The sequence below is a fragment of the Sus scrofa genome, chromosome 5 (genome assembly GCF_054392235.1).
Source record: "Sus scrofa isolate SSC_HxYL_T2T_F1_AM1 chromosome 5, Sscrofa_HxYL_maternal_Yorkshire_Landrace_v2.0, whole genome shotgun sequence".
NCBI lineage: Eukaryota > Metazoa > Chordata > Mammalia > Artiodactyla > Suidae > Sus > Sus scrofa.
In genome coordinates this window covers 72,746,157-72,761,724 of record NC_139387.1, presented here as the reverse complement: position 1 = coordinate 72,761,724, position 15,568 = coordinate 72,746,157, and the positions used below count along the sequence as shown (strand labels likewise).

Genomic DNA, 15,568 nt, shown 5'->3' with positions numbered 1-15,568 from the left:
GGACTGACCTGCCTGGTTTGGAATCAGTCTGTAACCTGAAATGTCTTTATCATCAGGGACTCAGAAGGGATCGCAGTGCTTGGGACTGCCTTTAGCCTTTGGTTTCTGCCGTAATGAGCCTGCTTTGGGCCAAAACTGATAAGGACCGTAGAGTTCCTGGGCACGGACTCCAATTTTTTGATTCACTGCATTCTTTTTTTTCTCCTCCCTCCTTTTTCTGTCATACCCACAGCGTATGGACGTTCCCGGGCCAGGGGTTGAATCCAAGCTGCAGCTGCTTCATTCACTCACCTCCGAACCCTGTTGTGTTGGTTTGTTTAGGCCGTTGGGGAGAAAGAGGTGAGAGCTGCCTTTCCAGAAGCCACTATCATAAAGCCATCGGACATCTTTGGAAGAGAGGACAGATTCCTCAATTATTTTGCAAGTAGGTCCCTCTTGCTTAGCAATAGAGGGGAAGCTGGTTCACCAGTTGGAAAGTTGGGACAGGTTGGGATGTGCTTCGCCTTGACAGACTCAGGTTGTCATGTTTTCCTCCAGTTGCCTTTTTCTCCCCAAAGGTTCTGTTTCCCCAGTCCCTAGAGTCCCCCTTGTCACCTTTGTCACCCTACACCCAAAGAAGCAGCTTTGGCGCCCAGAAAGAGCGTGGACCTGGGAGTCAGGGACCTGACTGCAGCTTGGGCCCTGGGACTAAGCAGCCCCAGGACGCTGGCGGGTCTGGGGACAGAGCAGCTTCCTCATCTGTTAACTGAGGCTGGGGGAGTCTCCCTCCGCTCAGGAGTGCTGCGCTAATTGCAGAGGGTAGCTTCTGTTACAGCAGCAGCTGGCCCCGGGCCAGCCTTCAATGTCGGCTTCATCTCTCCTTGTCACACGAAGCCCCTGTTTCTTTCGTGATGTCTCACTTCCAGTCTGGTTGCCAAGTCACCCGGGTGTTGATTTTGAAAGGCAAAGAGGTAGCATCATATGTTGTCAGACACATTTGGTAGATCTTCCTTGTTGATGGCAATTTCTGCGGAAAGGGATGCGAGATTAGTAAGCAGTAATTTGGGCCATCGCCAAACTGGAGATAGTTCAGTTGGTATGTAAATTGCTTTCATAGGTCAGGAGTGTTTTATGCTTATACCCAGAGTTTTGAATTGTTTGGATTTTACTAATTAGACTTGTCTTGGCAGAGAAATTCAGTCTCCTTGATTGGGTGATGAGATTTTGAGATTTTAGGGGTGAGAAAATGATTTCCTTGTACTTTTGCAAGAGGGGAAAAGAGAATATATTTTAAAAATCTGTTATGGAATTCTTTTGTGGGACAGCGGGTTAAGGATCTGGCATTGTCACTGCAGAGGCTTGAGTCCCTGCTGAGGCACAGGTTTGACCCCTGGCCTGGGAACTTCTAGATGCCATGGACGTGGCCAAAAAAATAAAAAGATACAAAGTCTGTTATAAGAACCCAGCTTCCATTTCTGATTGTACTGAATTGCCAGGTTCCTCTCAATTTATTCTCTTATGTCTTGGAAGAGATTCTGACCTTCCTCTAGGACGTCCCGGGAAGGTTAGTGAGTTACTGCCTTAGCAGAAGCTCCCTGTTTCTTCTCATTGCTCTTTGTACTGCTCCTCCGTGTACAGCCAGTACCCGACTTAGGATAGTTCAGCTTAGGATTTTTGACTTTTCCGTGGTGTGAAAGAGAGATGAATTCAGTAGAAAGTGTACTTCAAATTTTGGATTTGATCTTTTCCCCGGCTAGTAGCAGTTGCCACAGCTCCCAGTCAGCCCCATGATCATGAGGGTAAACCAGCAGTACGCTTGTGCCATCCTGAACCCAGACAGCCGTTCTGTTTTTCACTTTCAGTACAGTATTCAAAACATTACATGAGGTGGTCAGCACATTATTATAAGATAGGCTTTGTGTTAGATGATTTTTGTCCAACTGTAGGCTGATGTAAGGGCTCTGAGCATTTTTAAGGTAGACGAGGCTAAGCTGTAGAGTTTGGTAGCTTAGGTATATATTAGATGCACTCTCTCTCTCTCTTTTTTTTTTTTTTTTGTCTTTTTTTAGGGCTGTACCTTTGGCACATGGAAGTTCTCAGGCTAGGGGGTCGAATTGGAGCAGTAGCCGCTGGCCTACGCCATAGCCACAGCAACACCAGATCCAAGCCACATCTGTGACCTACACCAGAGCTCATGGCAATGCCAGATCCCTAACTCACTGAGCGAGGCCAGGGATCAAACCCATATCCTCATGGATACCAATCAGATTGGTTTCTGCTGAGCCACAATGGGAACTCCTAGATGCACTTTCAACTTACTCTATTTTCAACTTATGATGGGGTTTATTGGGGTGTAATCCCATCATAAGTCAAAGAAGATCTATATGTCCTTTGCTTGTATGTGTGTGTTTATGTGTGTTTTGAGAGATGCTTTTTAAAATTGACTTATTTAGGCTCTTTATTAAGGATTTGTATCCTTAGTTGTATTTGCTGCATTGTTTTTTGATGACTTATTTACTTAGAATTTTTAATTTTAGTTAATAAACTTTATTTTTTTAGAGCAGCTTTCGGTCGATAGAAAAATTGAGTGGAAAGCACAGAGTTCCCACATATCCTATCACCCCCTCATTTTCCCTCCATAATGGTTTTCTCTATTATTTGTTAGAATCGATGAGCCAATATTGATAGGTTTATTACTTAACTGACAGCCATCCTGTACATTAGGGTTCATTTCTCATGGTACACAGTCTGTGGATTTTGACAGGTAATTAGAATAGGGATAGTGACGTAATTAGAATAGCACGCGGAAGAGTCACTGCCCTAAAAATGCCCTGTGCACCACCTCTTTGTCCTTCCCTTCCCACCCACCTGTCCCCCACACCAGCGCCTGGCAACCCCTTATCGTTTCACTGCCTCCACAGATTTGCCTTTTCTAGAATATCATACAGCTGGAATCATGCAGACTAGCTTTTTTTCATCTAATAATATTCATATTACTTTTCCTCCAAATCTTCTCCCAGCTTGAGAGCTCATTTCTTTTTGAAGCTGAATAACATTCCACTGTACCAGTGAATGGATCACTGTGCGTTTATCCAGTTTAGATTTTTTTTATCATGTGTTTTCCCCCCATGGCCCGTGTCCTTTCATATTCTGTATTCATTACTACCTTTTTAAAAATTGTGGTAAAATATACATAATAGAACATTCCCCATCTGCTGTGGACCGAATTGAATCCTACATTGATTTCTTAAAGCCCTAACCCCAGTGTGGCTGTGTTTGGATACAGGGCTTTTAGGAGGTCATTGAGGATGAGGGAGGTCATGGAGTGGGGCCCTAACCCAAAGGATTGGTGGCCTTACAGGGAGAGGACGAGGGAGAGCTTTCTTGCTCGCCCTGTGTGCATGCACTGGGGGAGGCCCTGTGAGAACATAGCTAGCTGCCTATAAGCCCGGAAGAGAGCTCTCACCAGGAACCAAATCAGCACCCTGATTGTGGACTTTCCTGCCTCCAGAGCTGTGAGAAAAGAAATTTCTCTGGTTTAAATAAGCCACTCAGGAGTTCCCATTGTGGCTCAGCAGAAACAAATCTGACTAGTATCCATGAGGACGCAGGTTTGATCCCTGGCCTTGCTCAGTGGGTTAAGGACCTGGCATTGCCCTGAGCTGTGGTGTAGGTCACAGACGCCGCTGTGATCTGGCATTGCTGTGGCTGTGGTGTAGGCCGGCAGCTGCAGCTCCAATTTGACCGCTAGCCTGGGAACCTCCATGTGCTGCAGGTGCAGCCTTAAAAAAAGACCAAAACAAAACAAAAACCCAAAAGAATTAAATAAGCCTCTCAGTCTGTAGTATTTTGTTAGAGCAGCCCAAGCAGACTAAGAAACCGTGTTAACCATTTCTAAGCATATGGCTCGGTGCTGTTTTGTATTTGCATGTTGTACTGCGACCAACCTCCAGAACTCTTCTTCCCGAAGAAGCTCTGTATCCACTAAACAACTTCTCATTCCCTCCTCCCTCCAGCCCCTGGCAGCTACCTCTCTGCTTTCCGTCTATGAATTTGACTGCTCTAGGTGCCTCGTATAAGTACCATCACACAGTATTTGTCTTTTTGTGACTGGCTTATTTCACTTAGTATAATATCATCAGACCAGAAGGATCTGTTGTTCCTTCTTAGAATGGGGTGCAGGTGGCGCCCAATCTTGGGAGTGGCCATGCGCTTAGCATTGCGGAGTGGAGGACAAGCCACTTGGCTGCTCTCCCTTGTTCTTTGTGTCCTTAAGTATTTGGCCCCTTTATTTCCATGTTTGTTCTGTGAGAAACAAATGCCCCTTGTAAGATCATTAGCTTCCTTAGAGTCGGCTGCATTTATTTCATAACTTCCACTATGCAAAATGGTCATGCTCACCTGGAGCACCTGGAGATGGTGGCTGCTTAGGCCTTCTAAGAATGTTCTCTTCCTTCTGCCAGGTATGCGCTGGTTTGGTGGTGTCCCTCTTATTTCCTTGGGCAAGGAGACAGTGAAACAACCAGTATATGTAAGTATCTGGATGAAGGAGCTTTAGTCGAATTGACACTCAGGGGATCAGTTTTCTGGTTTCAGCCCAGTCCTGTAATTCTGTCATTTTTGTCTTTGTCAGCTTGCTTCAACTGGTTACCTCTCTGTTTTCTTAAGAGATCCATGTATTCTCTGTGTCTTCACTTGTTCACTCCTTTAAGAAAAGTGTATTGAGCCCTGACTGTGCTAGGCACACCAAGTCACTGGGTATGGCAATGCCAGTGACAGATGCAAATTGCCATCTTGTTGGTCTCGGTCAGAGGCAGGTCAGCAAAGCAGTGGTCGTGCAGTGCCATAAGCGTCATGACAGGGAGAGGGGTTTATGTAAATAAATACGTAGAGGACACCTACTCCAGACTTGAGGGTCGGGGACGGGAAATGACATCCATGGTGAGACCCTAGAGACGACTCCCAGTGAGTCAGATGCGGGAGGCTGGGGGCAGTGCCCCATGCAGCAGGGGTGGTGTGTACAGGGGCCCAGGGGGCAGAGGTGTTGGATTCCATGTGGTGTTGAACCAGGGTACTGTTGATAATTTTGGGGCCAGAAAATGCTTTGTTGTAGGGCCTCTTTTGGAATATTTAGCCGCACTCCTGGCCTCCAGCCACCAGATGGCAGCAGCACCCCCCTCAAGTTGTGACAAAACCCTCTCCAGGCATTTGCCTAATGTCCCTTGGGTACCAAAATCACCCCCAGCAAAAATTGTGGGGACTAACATTATATAGGATTATTATTTTAAAAAGTCAAAATGGTAAATATTGGAGTTCCCTGGTGGCCTAATGGTTAGGACTCAGCACTTTTACCACTGTGGCCTGGGTTCAATCCCCGGTCTGGGAACTAAGATCCCACATCAAGCCGCTGCACGCTGCAGCCAAAAGACAAAAAAAAAAAAAAAAAAAGGTAGAATATTGGTAATTCCATGGTTTGTGATAACGCAGTGACAGAGTGAGGAGGAGTAGGGAATGGGGTTGGCGAGGATGGGAAAGGCCTTGGTGCCATCTGAAGATAAACACGTTCTGACCAGAGACATTGTTTCGGTGACCCTTCCACCGTGGAGCTTAAGCTCCTGAGAAGTGGGTTCTTTGAGGAGGTTTCTGAAAACAGACAGTGACGTTAGTGTAACTGTCATTTTTTTGTTGTGATTGATGTGGGCTGCTTCCCTGCCCTCCTCCCTGTCTCCCTTTCTCTCCCCCATCTCTCTCCGTTTCTCTCCGCCAATAGTTGCTTACACGTATGTTATAATTTCTTATAGATTGTGGATGTATCCAAAGGAATTATTAATGCAATTAAGGATCCAGATGCCAAAGGGAAAACGTTTGCCTTTGTTGGGTAGGTGGCTCGAGTTTGACTTATAATTGTGCTGCCTGTTAAAGTGAAAGAATCTTAGTGATTTACAACAATAGTAATTTCTAACAGGTTTAGTTTTTGCATTTTTTTCAATGTCTTTCTTTGATGGTATTTATTCCAGAAACCTTACTCTCTCAGCCTTGAGGCCAGTATGTCTCAAAGAGCTGACCAAAGGCCATCATTACCAGCAGCTCCTGAATGCTCATGTTGTCAGAATTTGAGGGAACCTAGGAATCTGCTTGAGTAAACGAGTCTTCTGTCACCAAAGTCTGGGAACCCTAGATGACTATATATCCATGGTCTGGTGATCCCCAAGGATGGTTTTATACAACTCCACTGAAGGCTTTTTTTTTTTGTCTTTTTAGGGCCACACTCGCAGCATATGGTGGTTCCCAGGCTAGGGGTCCAATCAGAGCTGTAGCCACAGGCCTACGCCACAGCCACAGCAACTTGGGGTCTGAGCTGCATCTGTGACCTACCCTGCAACTCACATCAATGCCGGATCCTTAACCCACTGAGCAAGACCAGGGACCAAACTGGTGTCCTCATGGATGCTAGTTGGGTTTGTTAACCGCTGAGCCATGACAGGAACTCCAATCTCTGAGTCTTTGGATTAATGCCACACAGAGTGCTTCAGAACAGCTGAAGTGCGGGTCTGTGACACTGTCAGTTTCCGCACGGTGCCAGTATTGCCTGTTGTCATGAAGGCTGCAGCTCTTCTCTGGCCTAGCACATCTCGTAAGCAGCCACCCTTACACGGCCTTCTGGGACTTGAAGGAAGCTGTTTGAGGACTTTGTCAGCTTATATTTTCCCCCAGCTGACATTTTCGAGAATTTTTTGTGGGGTTTTTTATGTTTTTGTTGGTTTGTTTTTTTTGGGGGGGGGGATAAAATGTCCGAATGACAAGCTTCTCACTGAATTACCTATTCAGTCCTCAACTGTCACCAGCTTTCTGTGGCAAAGAGATTAGGAAATGGGTGAAGAGATATTAAAGTGTTATAAGCAACAGCGATTGTTAAAGCTAGGTTATAATGGTACAGAATTATTCAGCTCAGTAGAACTGAACAAAAGTCTAGAAAAAGTCTCAAATATTTGTAAGAACAGAGTGTGATAAGGGTGACATTTCAAAATATAAGGAAGGGTTAATTCAGTAAATGATGATACATCTTTTTTTTTTTTTTTTTTTTTTTTTTGGTCTTTTTGCCATTTCTTTGGGCCGCTCCCACGGCATATGGAGGTTACCAGGCTAGGGGTCGAATCGGAGCTGCAGCCGTCAGCCTACGCCACAGCCACAGCAACTCAGGATCCGAGCCTCGTCTGCAACCTACACCACAGCTCACTGCAACACCGGATCCCCAATCCACTGAGCAAGGGCAGGGACCGAACCTGCAACCTCACGGTTCCTAGTCGGATTCGTTAACCACTGCGCCACGACGGGAACTCCTGATGATACATCTTTATCCTATATCAGTACAAAAATACTTTGCAGGATGACTGATTTTATGGATTAAAAAAAAAACAACAACTCAAAAGCATTAGGAAAAATATCTGGAGATAAGTAACACTAGTGACTTAGAGGGACTTTTTAAATAGAAAACCAAACCGTGGTGTTCTCATTATGGCTCAGTGGAAACGAATCTGACTAGCATCCATGATCTAGTGTGAACTGGTAGGTTCGATTCCTGGCCTCACTCAGTGGCTTAGGGATCCAGCGTTGCCTTGAGCTGTGGTGTGGGTCACAAACACGGCTCAGATCCCGTGTTGCTGTGGCTGTGGCATAGGCCAGCAGTTATAGCTGTGATTCGTTCCCTAGCCTGGGAACCCCCATATGCCATGGGTGCAGCCCTAAAAAGACCAAAAAAAAAAAAAAAACAAAAACAAAAAACCAAACTGTGAAATAAATCAGTAGTTTTAGTTAAATGGTTAAACTTTTGTATGCTGCAAAATACTTAATAAAAGGCAAAATACAAACAATAAAAGATATTTCCAACCATATCATTAAAATATAAAAATTTTTACAATCACTCTTATAGAAAGGGACTCCAGGAAGAGAGAAAAGAAAGAAATGTAAATGGCCAAAAATACATGAAGAAAAAATAAATCTCTAGTTACTAAAGTAATGCTAATGAAAACGTTGGGGTTCCTTTTTTACCTGATAGGTTGGCAAAATTTTGTTTGCTTATGTTTTTATGACTAAACTCATTTTTGGTGAGGAGGTTATAGCATTTGCTAAAAGTGGATATAACCTGTTTGGAAGTATTTTATAAAAGCCTTAAAATTTTTAAATATACTTCGAGCTAGTTCTATTTCTAGAACATATTATAAATACATAACTATGGGTAAATGTAAATATTTACAACAGGAATGTTCATTAAAACATTATTCTATAAAAGAAAAATATTTTTAGTAACCTAAATTGGTTAAATAACTATGACTACTTTTAGTACAATGTGGGCAGCCACATTGCTCTAGAATATTTAGTGACACAGAAAGATGACTGGGATTTAACATGAAATGAAAAAGACATTACAGGAGTTCCCACTGTGGCTCAGTGGGTTAACAACCGAACTGGTGTTCGTGAGGATACAGGTTCAGTCCCTGGCCTTGCTCAATGGGTTAAGGATCCGGCATTGCCACAAGCTGTGGTGTAGGTTGCAGATGTGGGTCCGATCCCGTGTTGCTGTGGCTGTGGTGTAGGCTGGCTGCTACAGCTCTGATTTGACCCCTAGCCTGGGAACTTCCACATGCTGCAGGTTCAGCCCTAAAAAAAAAGATGTTACAGAATAGGATGACCTGTGTAATTTTCTAATTATAAAGCAAAAACTGTAAGGGGATGGGACTGGGTGAGTTTTCTTTGTGCTAGTCTGGTTTTACTATAGTTCACACGTGTTTCCTTTTTCATAAGAATGTTGTTTGGTTAAATTAGGAGTGAAAGTTTGTGAGAAGCAAATAATCTGAAGACCCGTGCATTTTCTGTTTGTAGGCCCAATCGGTACCTTCTCTTTGACCTGGTGCAGTATATCTTTGCCGTGGCCTACAGACCCTTCCTCCCTTACCCTTTGCCACATTTTGCCTATCGGTAAGTAAAATGCTGCCTTCTGTGCCTTCTAAAAAAAAGGCTGGAGTTCCCTGGTGGCTCAGCTGGTTAAGGAGCAGGTATTGTCACTGCTGTGGCGAGGACTTGATCCCTGGCCTGGGACTTCTGCATACCATGGGTGCAACCAAAAAAAAAAAAAGAGAGAGAAAGCTAATAACTTCTTTTGTAATGCCCTCACCCAGGGGTTCTAGGGAGTGTGTCCGTCGTGGTGAAGTCCCAGAATCTCTCACTAGGAGGGGCTCCTGGGGTCTTGACACTAGTGTGGGAAAGAACCAGAGGAGTCCACGAAAGGGTGCGGTGGATTCGTGTGGGTGAGGAAAAGGCTGTGCTTGGAGGGTTGCCCCTGCAGGTCTTCAGGTTTTCCAGTCAGGAGCCACTGTGTTTAATTGGCAGTGTCTTGTTGGCAGATGGTATAAAGGAGCATTAGGTCCCCCTGATTCATCCCACTCGCCCAGGAGTGGGAGAGGGACCCTCCCTCGTTAAGCCAGTCTGATCGGCCCTGGCTGCAGTGGCCTTGTCTGCTTGCCCTGCTTCTGGCTTCGCTTCTTCCTTCCGTAGGTTTAGCTCTTGGAATGAGCTAAAGGTTTGGTCACTAAGGTTTGGTCAGGGAGGCTGTCCCATCCAGTTTGCCAGAGGTTAACTTCTGGATTAACACGGCAGCCCACGTCTCCATTCGTCTGGTCATTCAGTCCTTCAACAAATATTTATTGACGGCTGACTCTGTCTTAGGCAATGTACTGGGCACTCAGGATGTTATAGCAAACCCTTCAAAAGCTGATCTAACAGGTGTCAGAAAAATAGACAAATAGACAACTCACGTGCAGAGTGATGATGATACTTACCAAACATGTCCCATCTTTCAGACTGCCTACTATGTCTCATTTAATACTTCCAGTGGGTGAGGGGGCATAGGTGGAGGAGAAGGGCCAGGGAGAAGGGCTGAGGAATGCCTGCACTTAAAGGCCCGGCAGGGCAGGGGACGTTTGTCAAAGGCTGAGACAGAGTAATCAGACGTTAACTGGAAAATGGAGAGAGTCAGGCCACCTGGATACCAAAGGGAGGGGGGCTTTGAGGAGAGGAGCGCTGCTGTCGTGTGCACATCCCTCTGAGTCGCCAGCACCTAGAACAGTGCTTGGCCTGCAGTAGCCCTCTGCGACCAAAAGGCCTCCACCGTGAGGTCATTTGTGGCAGCGGAGGGAGCGTCACCCACTTTGCAGGGAGCAACTCATGGTTGTGTGTCCACCAAGGATTACCCTGGATTGGTGTCTGGAGGCTTGCTAAGTTCCTGGAGAAATTCTGACCAACCTCCAGCTTCCTTTTTCATTTTTGGCAGCACCCGTTCAGGTTGTTAAAGAGCTGTGGAAGGAACCCTGTGTTCAGGGCCTTTTTACATACAGGCTCTTTAAGGCGTGTCGGATAAAAGTAGAGCTGGTCTGGCCATGGTGGTGGTCGCTGCTCAGAGCTCGTGTTCCAACCCCCCCACCCCCCACCTCCCACCGCACTGCCCCCTCCAGGCCTCTTTGGGGACCCCGAGGCATTCCTGGATTGCCTCCCTGTCCTGAGGTCACAAAAGATGGGAACTCAGATGGCATATAAGGAAAGTCTCAGCTTCAGTAGTGAAGAGGAGAGGCAGGTGGCCCTTCTGTCCAGGTTTTCTCTGGGTTTCCTGATTCGAACTGTAGATCTGAGGCATTTCCTTACCTTTGGAGTTTCTGGTTCCGTTTAGACCCTGCTTTGAAGGGTCACACTTTCCGCCTTGCACACCGCTTGACTTGCCCTCTGTCCTTGACTTGCAGAAGCACATTTCAGCATCTGGTTTTAACTTGGATTGAATTTGATGGACGTCACCGAATGGTGGCTCTCTTTGTTGTGTCTTGTGGTGGGGTGGCTGCACTTTGTTCGTTTTCCCGACTCTCTGTCCCTTTGGCCGGGGCCGAGGAGAGCCGGCAGTGAGGCGGTCAGGCAGCTGGCTTGAAAGGAGAGGTGGCCTCACAGGCAGCAGGACCAGAGCGTTCAATGGTATCCTCAAAGCTGCCTGAGTTCCTGCCTCTCCAGCCAGCTCTTCGTTGTTCTTTTTGTTTGTTGGTTTTCCTTTTATGGCCTCTCCCATGGCATATGAAAGTTCCCAGGCCAGGGATCAAATCCAAGACAGAGCTGCGGCAGTGCCAAACCCTTAACCCATGGCACACGGCGAGAACTCCTTTCTTGGTTCTTTTATTGTTTTTTTTTTTTTAATGACTTCCCTGTTTTTATTTTTTTATTATTTATTTGCTTTTTAGGGCCGCACTCGTGGCACATGGAGGTTCCCAGGCCAGGGGTCCAATCGGAGCAAGGGCTGCCAGCCTACACCACAGCCACAGCAACACCAGACCTACACCACAGCTCACAGCAAAGCCGGATCCTTTACCCACTGAGAGAGGCCGGGGATCAAACCCGAAACTTCATGGTTCCTAGTCGGATTCATTTCCACTGCGCCATGACGGGAACTCCCTTTTATTGTTCTTACATTGAACACTGAGCAGAGACGCTCATCACGCATGCCGTGCCGTGTCTGTTCCTCTTTCCAGATGGGTAGGTCGACTCTTTGAAGTGAGTCCGTTCGAGCCCTGGACCACGAGGGATAAGGTGGAACGGGTGAGTATGATAAGGTTGGCACCTGCCCGGGGGAGACAGTAAGTGAGCATCGCGTTTGCTCGGGGGTCACCTGCGTTGTTTCCAGGCGCTTGTCTGTGGTCCCTCCACGGACCAGCCCTTCTGCATGTGCGTGAAATGCACCCATGCCCAGCGTCTCTGGGCTCCTACCTCTGACATCTTCACTTTTTCTTTCTCTGCTGGGTCATCTTCATCCACACGCGGACCTGCCTTACTAGCTCTGTGTCTGTGTAAAGGCGGAAGGCCCCCCCCCGCCCCATTTGTCTGTCCCTGTGTGTCCAGCTTCTCAGAAGAGCTGTCCACCTGTCAATGGTTTCTTACCTCCTTCTTGCTTTAACTCCTTTCCAGCTTTTTTTTTTTTTTTTGTCTTTGCCTTTTCTAGGGCTGCTTCCTGTGGCATATGGAGGTTCCCAGACTAGGGGTCGAATTGGAGGTGTAGCTGCTGGCCTACGCCACAGCCACAGCAACGCCAGGATCTGAGCTGCATCTGTGACTTACACCACAGCTCACGGCAATGCCGGATCCTTATCCCACTGAGTGAGTCCAGGGATCGAACCCACAACCTCATGGTTCCTAGTCGGATTCTTTAACCACTGTGCCATGACGGGAACTCCCTCCTTTCCAGCTTTTATTTCCAAATACTGCTCTTGTCAAGGTCACCTTTGACCTCTGTGTCGCCAAGTCTGCAGGTCAGCGCTCTGACAACCCCCCCCCCCTCGCTTACTCTATCTATGAGCTGCCCTGGGTTGGAGGCACCCCCTTCTCCTCTTGAAACCCTGATCTCCATCTGTTCTTTGACGGCGTCCATGTTCTGCTTCTGCTCAGTTGGTCTCCCTTCCTGGTTCACCTTCTGTGCCTGGCCTCTGATGTGGGGACTGAGGGCTCTGTGCTCTGCCATTTCCTGTCCTTGCTCCTCTAAATGACCCTCACCTAGTCCTGGGCTCCAGCTGCTGTCTGTAAGTGCTCGGCCGTTGTTTTAGCTCCAGCCCTGAATTGCCAACCTGCCCGCCCGGCTGCAGGCCCTCTCTTAGCTGTGGACGGTCCTCTGTGCCAGGGCTTGTCCAGCAGTAGATTTGCAGACCCGATGTTCCCCTCGCCTCGCTCATCTCAGGTAACAGCATCACTATTGCTCAAGCCAAAGATCCAGGACTCCTCCCTGATTTCTTCCTTTCCTTCCACCCTAGATGTCTGTCCCCTGCTATCTGCAGTGATGGAAATGTTGTGTAACCCACGGTGTTCAAAAAGTAGCCACTAGCTCCCCCCGCCACGAAAAAGGAGTTCCCATTGTGGCTCAATAGTAACGAACCCAACTAACCTCCATGAGGATGTGGGTTCACTCCCTGGCCCCGCTCAGTGGGTTAAGGATCTGGCGTTGCCATGAGCTATGGTGTAGGTCGCAGACGCTGCTCAGATCCGGCGTTGCTGTGGCTGTGGTGTAGGCCGGCAGCTATAGCTCCGATTCAACCCCTAGCCTGGGAGCTTCCATATGCCACAAGTGCAGCCCTAAAAAGCAAAAAAGCAAAAAAAAAAAAAAAAAAAAAAAAAGTAGCCACTAGCAACATGTGACTCTTAAACACTTGAACTGTGGCAAGTGGTGCAACTGCAGAGATAAGATTTGAACTTTGTTGAATTTTAGTTCAACCTAAATTAAAGTCACCGCTCTGGCTCATGGCTACAAGCCCATCAGCAAGTATAATACTACTTGGTTGCCCCAAGAGGGCAACACCCAAAACACACACCAGATCTCACCTCCCTCTCCTGCCTTTTATTCAACTTTTTATCATGAAAATGTTAATAACAGTATTGACAGTGTTCCGCCTCCAGAAAGGTAGAGGAAATACTCATTGTCTCCAGTCCACCCATGTTCCGTTCCTCCAGGCGGTAGTGCCTTCCTTCTTGTTCCCCTGATGGGCTCCGGCCGGCCTGCACCCCCTCCAGCGCTGCTCCTCGGAGCCCCGGCCCTGCCCATCTTGCTGTCACCGTGCTGGTCTTCCTCACTGATCGATGGCCCACTTCGTGTAGAAGTGTTTCTAGGGAGGGTACAAAATAAAATAAACACACGGGGCCGTTCCTGCCTTTGCAAACCTCTTGGCCTTTTATCAATAAGAAGCGGCCAGATTGTCCTCTGAATGTTACCCCCAAGCTCGAGTGTAGAGAAGACAGCACTTAGCCCTGGGGAACGATGTAAACAGGAGGCTGTCTTCCTCCCCTCTGGCCATGTCTGCAAAGCCGGGACCTTTGTCAGGATGTCCTTTGTGTTCAGGAAGATGGGCTCGGAGAGCAGGTGTCAGGACGCCTCGGCCCATCTGACTGGTGTGCATCTTCCATCTGTCCTCACAGCTGCGTTGGGCAGGTGGGTTTGGTCTGGAGTCGGCTTGCCAGCTATCTGGCTGAAGGATGGCAGATGTGCCAGGCGGGAGGGCGAGGGTCGATACTGCTGTGTGTGTAGACTGATCCTCCTCCTCCTCGCTCCCGGGTGGGCCAGGGTCTCTAGAATCTTAGGGCTCATCCTACTTCTCTCCAAACAAGGCGGTTTCGGATTTTTAGATGGAGAGTGAGCGGTAGTCAGGAGGTTAAATATGGCTGGAGTGCAAAGGTTAATGGATTGCCTGTAATGATCTGGATTTGGCATAAAACCCGAGGCGGAAAGCTGTGCTCGGAGAACAGGAACAGGGGAGCCTTGGGGACAGGCTGGCTCTGCCTCAGCCCCTGTTGTGTCCTGAGCCTCACGGGTGTGAGGACTTGTCTGCTCCAGCCCACACTGACTCCTGTTTAAACCTCACCTCGCCCGTGTTCTGGGCTCGTGGATAGACCTTGACTGACACGTGGGGACCTTGTCTTCCCTCCTCACACCCTTTGCCATGCTCTGCTTCTGGTGGCTCCCAGGCATCCAACCCTGCCACGTATCCTTGGAAACCAGTCAAGGCTCAGTAGCGGGACTTGGGCCAGCTTGCGTGTTGAAGTGTTTGTGAAGACAGCACGCCGTGTCCTGGGCAGGTTTTCAGTACTTTCTCTGCCTCTTGTTTGTTCAAAGGTTCACATGTCAGACATGACACTGCCTCACCTGCCCGGCTTGGAAGACCTTGGCATTCAGGCCACACCCCTGGAGCTCAAGGCCATCGAGGTGCTGCGGCGTCACCGCACATACCGCTGGCTGACTTCAGAGATGGAAGATGTGAAACCAGCCAAGACAGTTAATATTTAGAGGCCCCTGAGCTGCCTGTGGTTTTGGTGTCATTTGGGTCACCTGGCTAGTGACCAAGCCACCTATGTTAGAGCATTCTGTACATATTGAGAAGAGCCCTCTATTAAAACATCGGAGCTGAAATTCTGTGACAACATTTTCTTTCTAGATTTATATAATGATAAATTCAGCCATCTAAAATTTGAGCATAGGGAGTTCCCATTGTGGCTCGGCAGGTTAAGAACCCAACTAGTATCCATGAGGATGTGGGTTTGATTCCTGGCCTCAGTGGGTTAAGGATCCGGCGTTGCCGTGAGCTGTGGTGTAGGTCGCAGACGTGGCTCGGATCTGGCGTTGCTGTGGCTGTGGTATAGACCGGCAGCTATATCTCCGTTTTGACCCCAAGCCTGGGAACTTTCATATGCCTCGGGTGTGGCCCTAGAAAGACAAAAAAAACAAACAATAAAAAAAAAAAAAAAAAAAAGAAGAATCAATCATACTGGGTTTGTGAATGTCTGTGTGTGTTCAAGATTTGTTTTGTCTTTTTTGGCTACACCCGAGACAAATGGAAGTCTCCCGGTCAGGAATGGAATCACAGCCATAGCTGTGACGTACGCTACACCTGTGACAACACCAGATCCTTAACCCGCTGCACCAGAGCAGGAACTCCCAAGATATTAATGTATTAAATAGAAACATTTAACTGAGTTCCTGTTGTGGTACAGTGGAAAGGAATTCGACTAGTATCCATGAGGATGC

The 15,568-nt window shown here is 47.6% G+C and overlaps 1 protein-coding gene across 9 annotated transcripts in view; it reads left to right on the top strand.

The window, feature by feature from the left end:
• Positions 1-14,953, top strand: part of NDUFA9 (NADH:ubiquinone oxidoreductase subunit A9) — a 28,393-nt gene extending 13,440 nt beyond the window's left edge. The window contains exons 6-11 of one of the 9 annotated variants that reach the window (XR_014803937.1): positions 322-424; positions 4,443-4,510; positions 5,781-5,857; positions 8,860-8,955; positions 11,541-12,008; positions 13,105-14,953. Coding sequence is in view for 1 of the 9 variants with exons in the window: in XM_003126560.6 (XP_003126608.2) it covers positions 322-424; positions 4,443-4,510; positions 5,781-5,857; positions 8,860-8,955; positions 11,541-11,607; positions 14,660-14,830 (582 nt within the window). In the remaining 8 variants the exon portion in view is untranslated. Of the gene's footprint in view, positions 1-321; positions 2,203-3,613; positions 4,511-5,780; positions 5,858-8,859 lie in introns of all 9 variants that reach the window. The other 8 variants (XR_014803934.1, XR_014803935.1, XR_014803936.1 and 5 more) reach the window with 8 other exon arrangements.
• Positions 14,954-15,568: the final 615 nt, after the last annotated feature.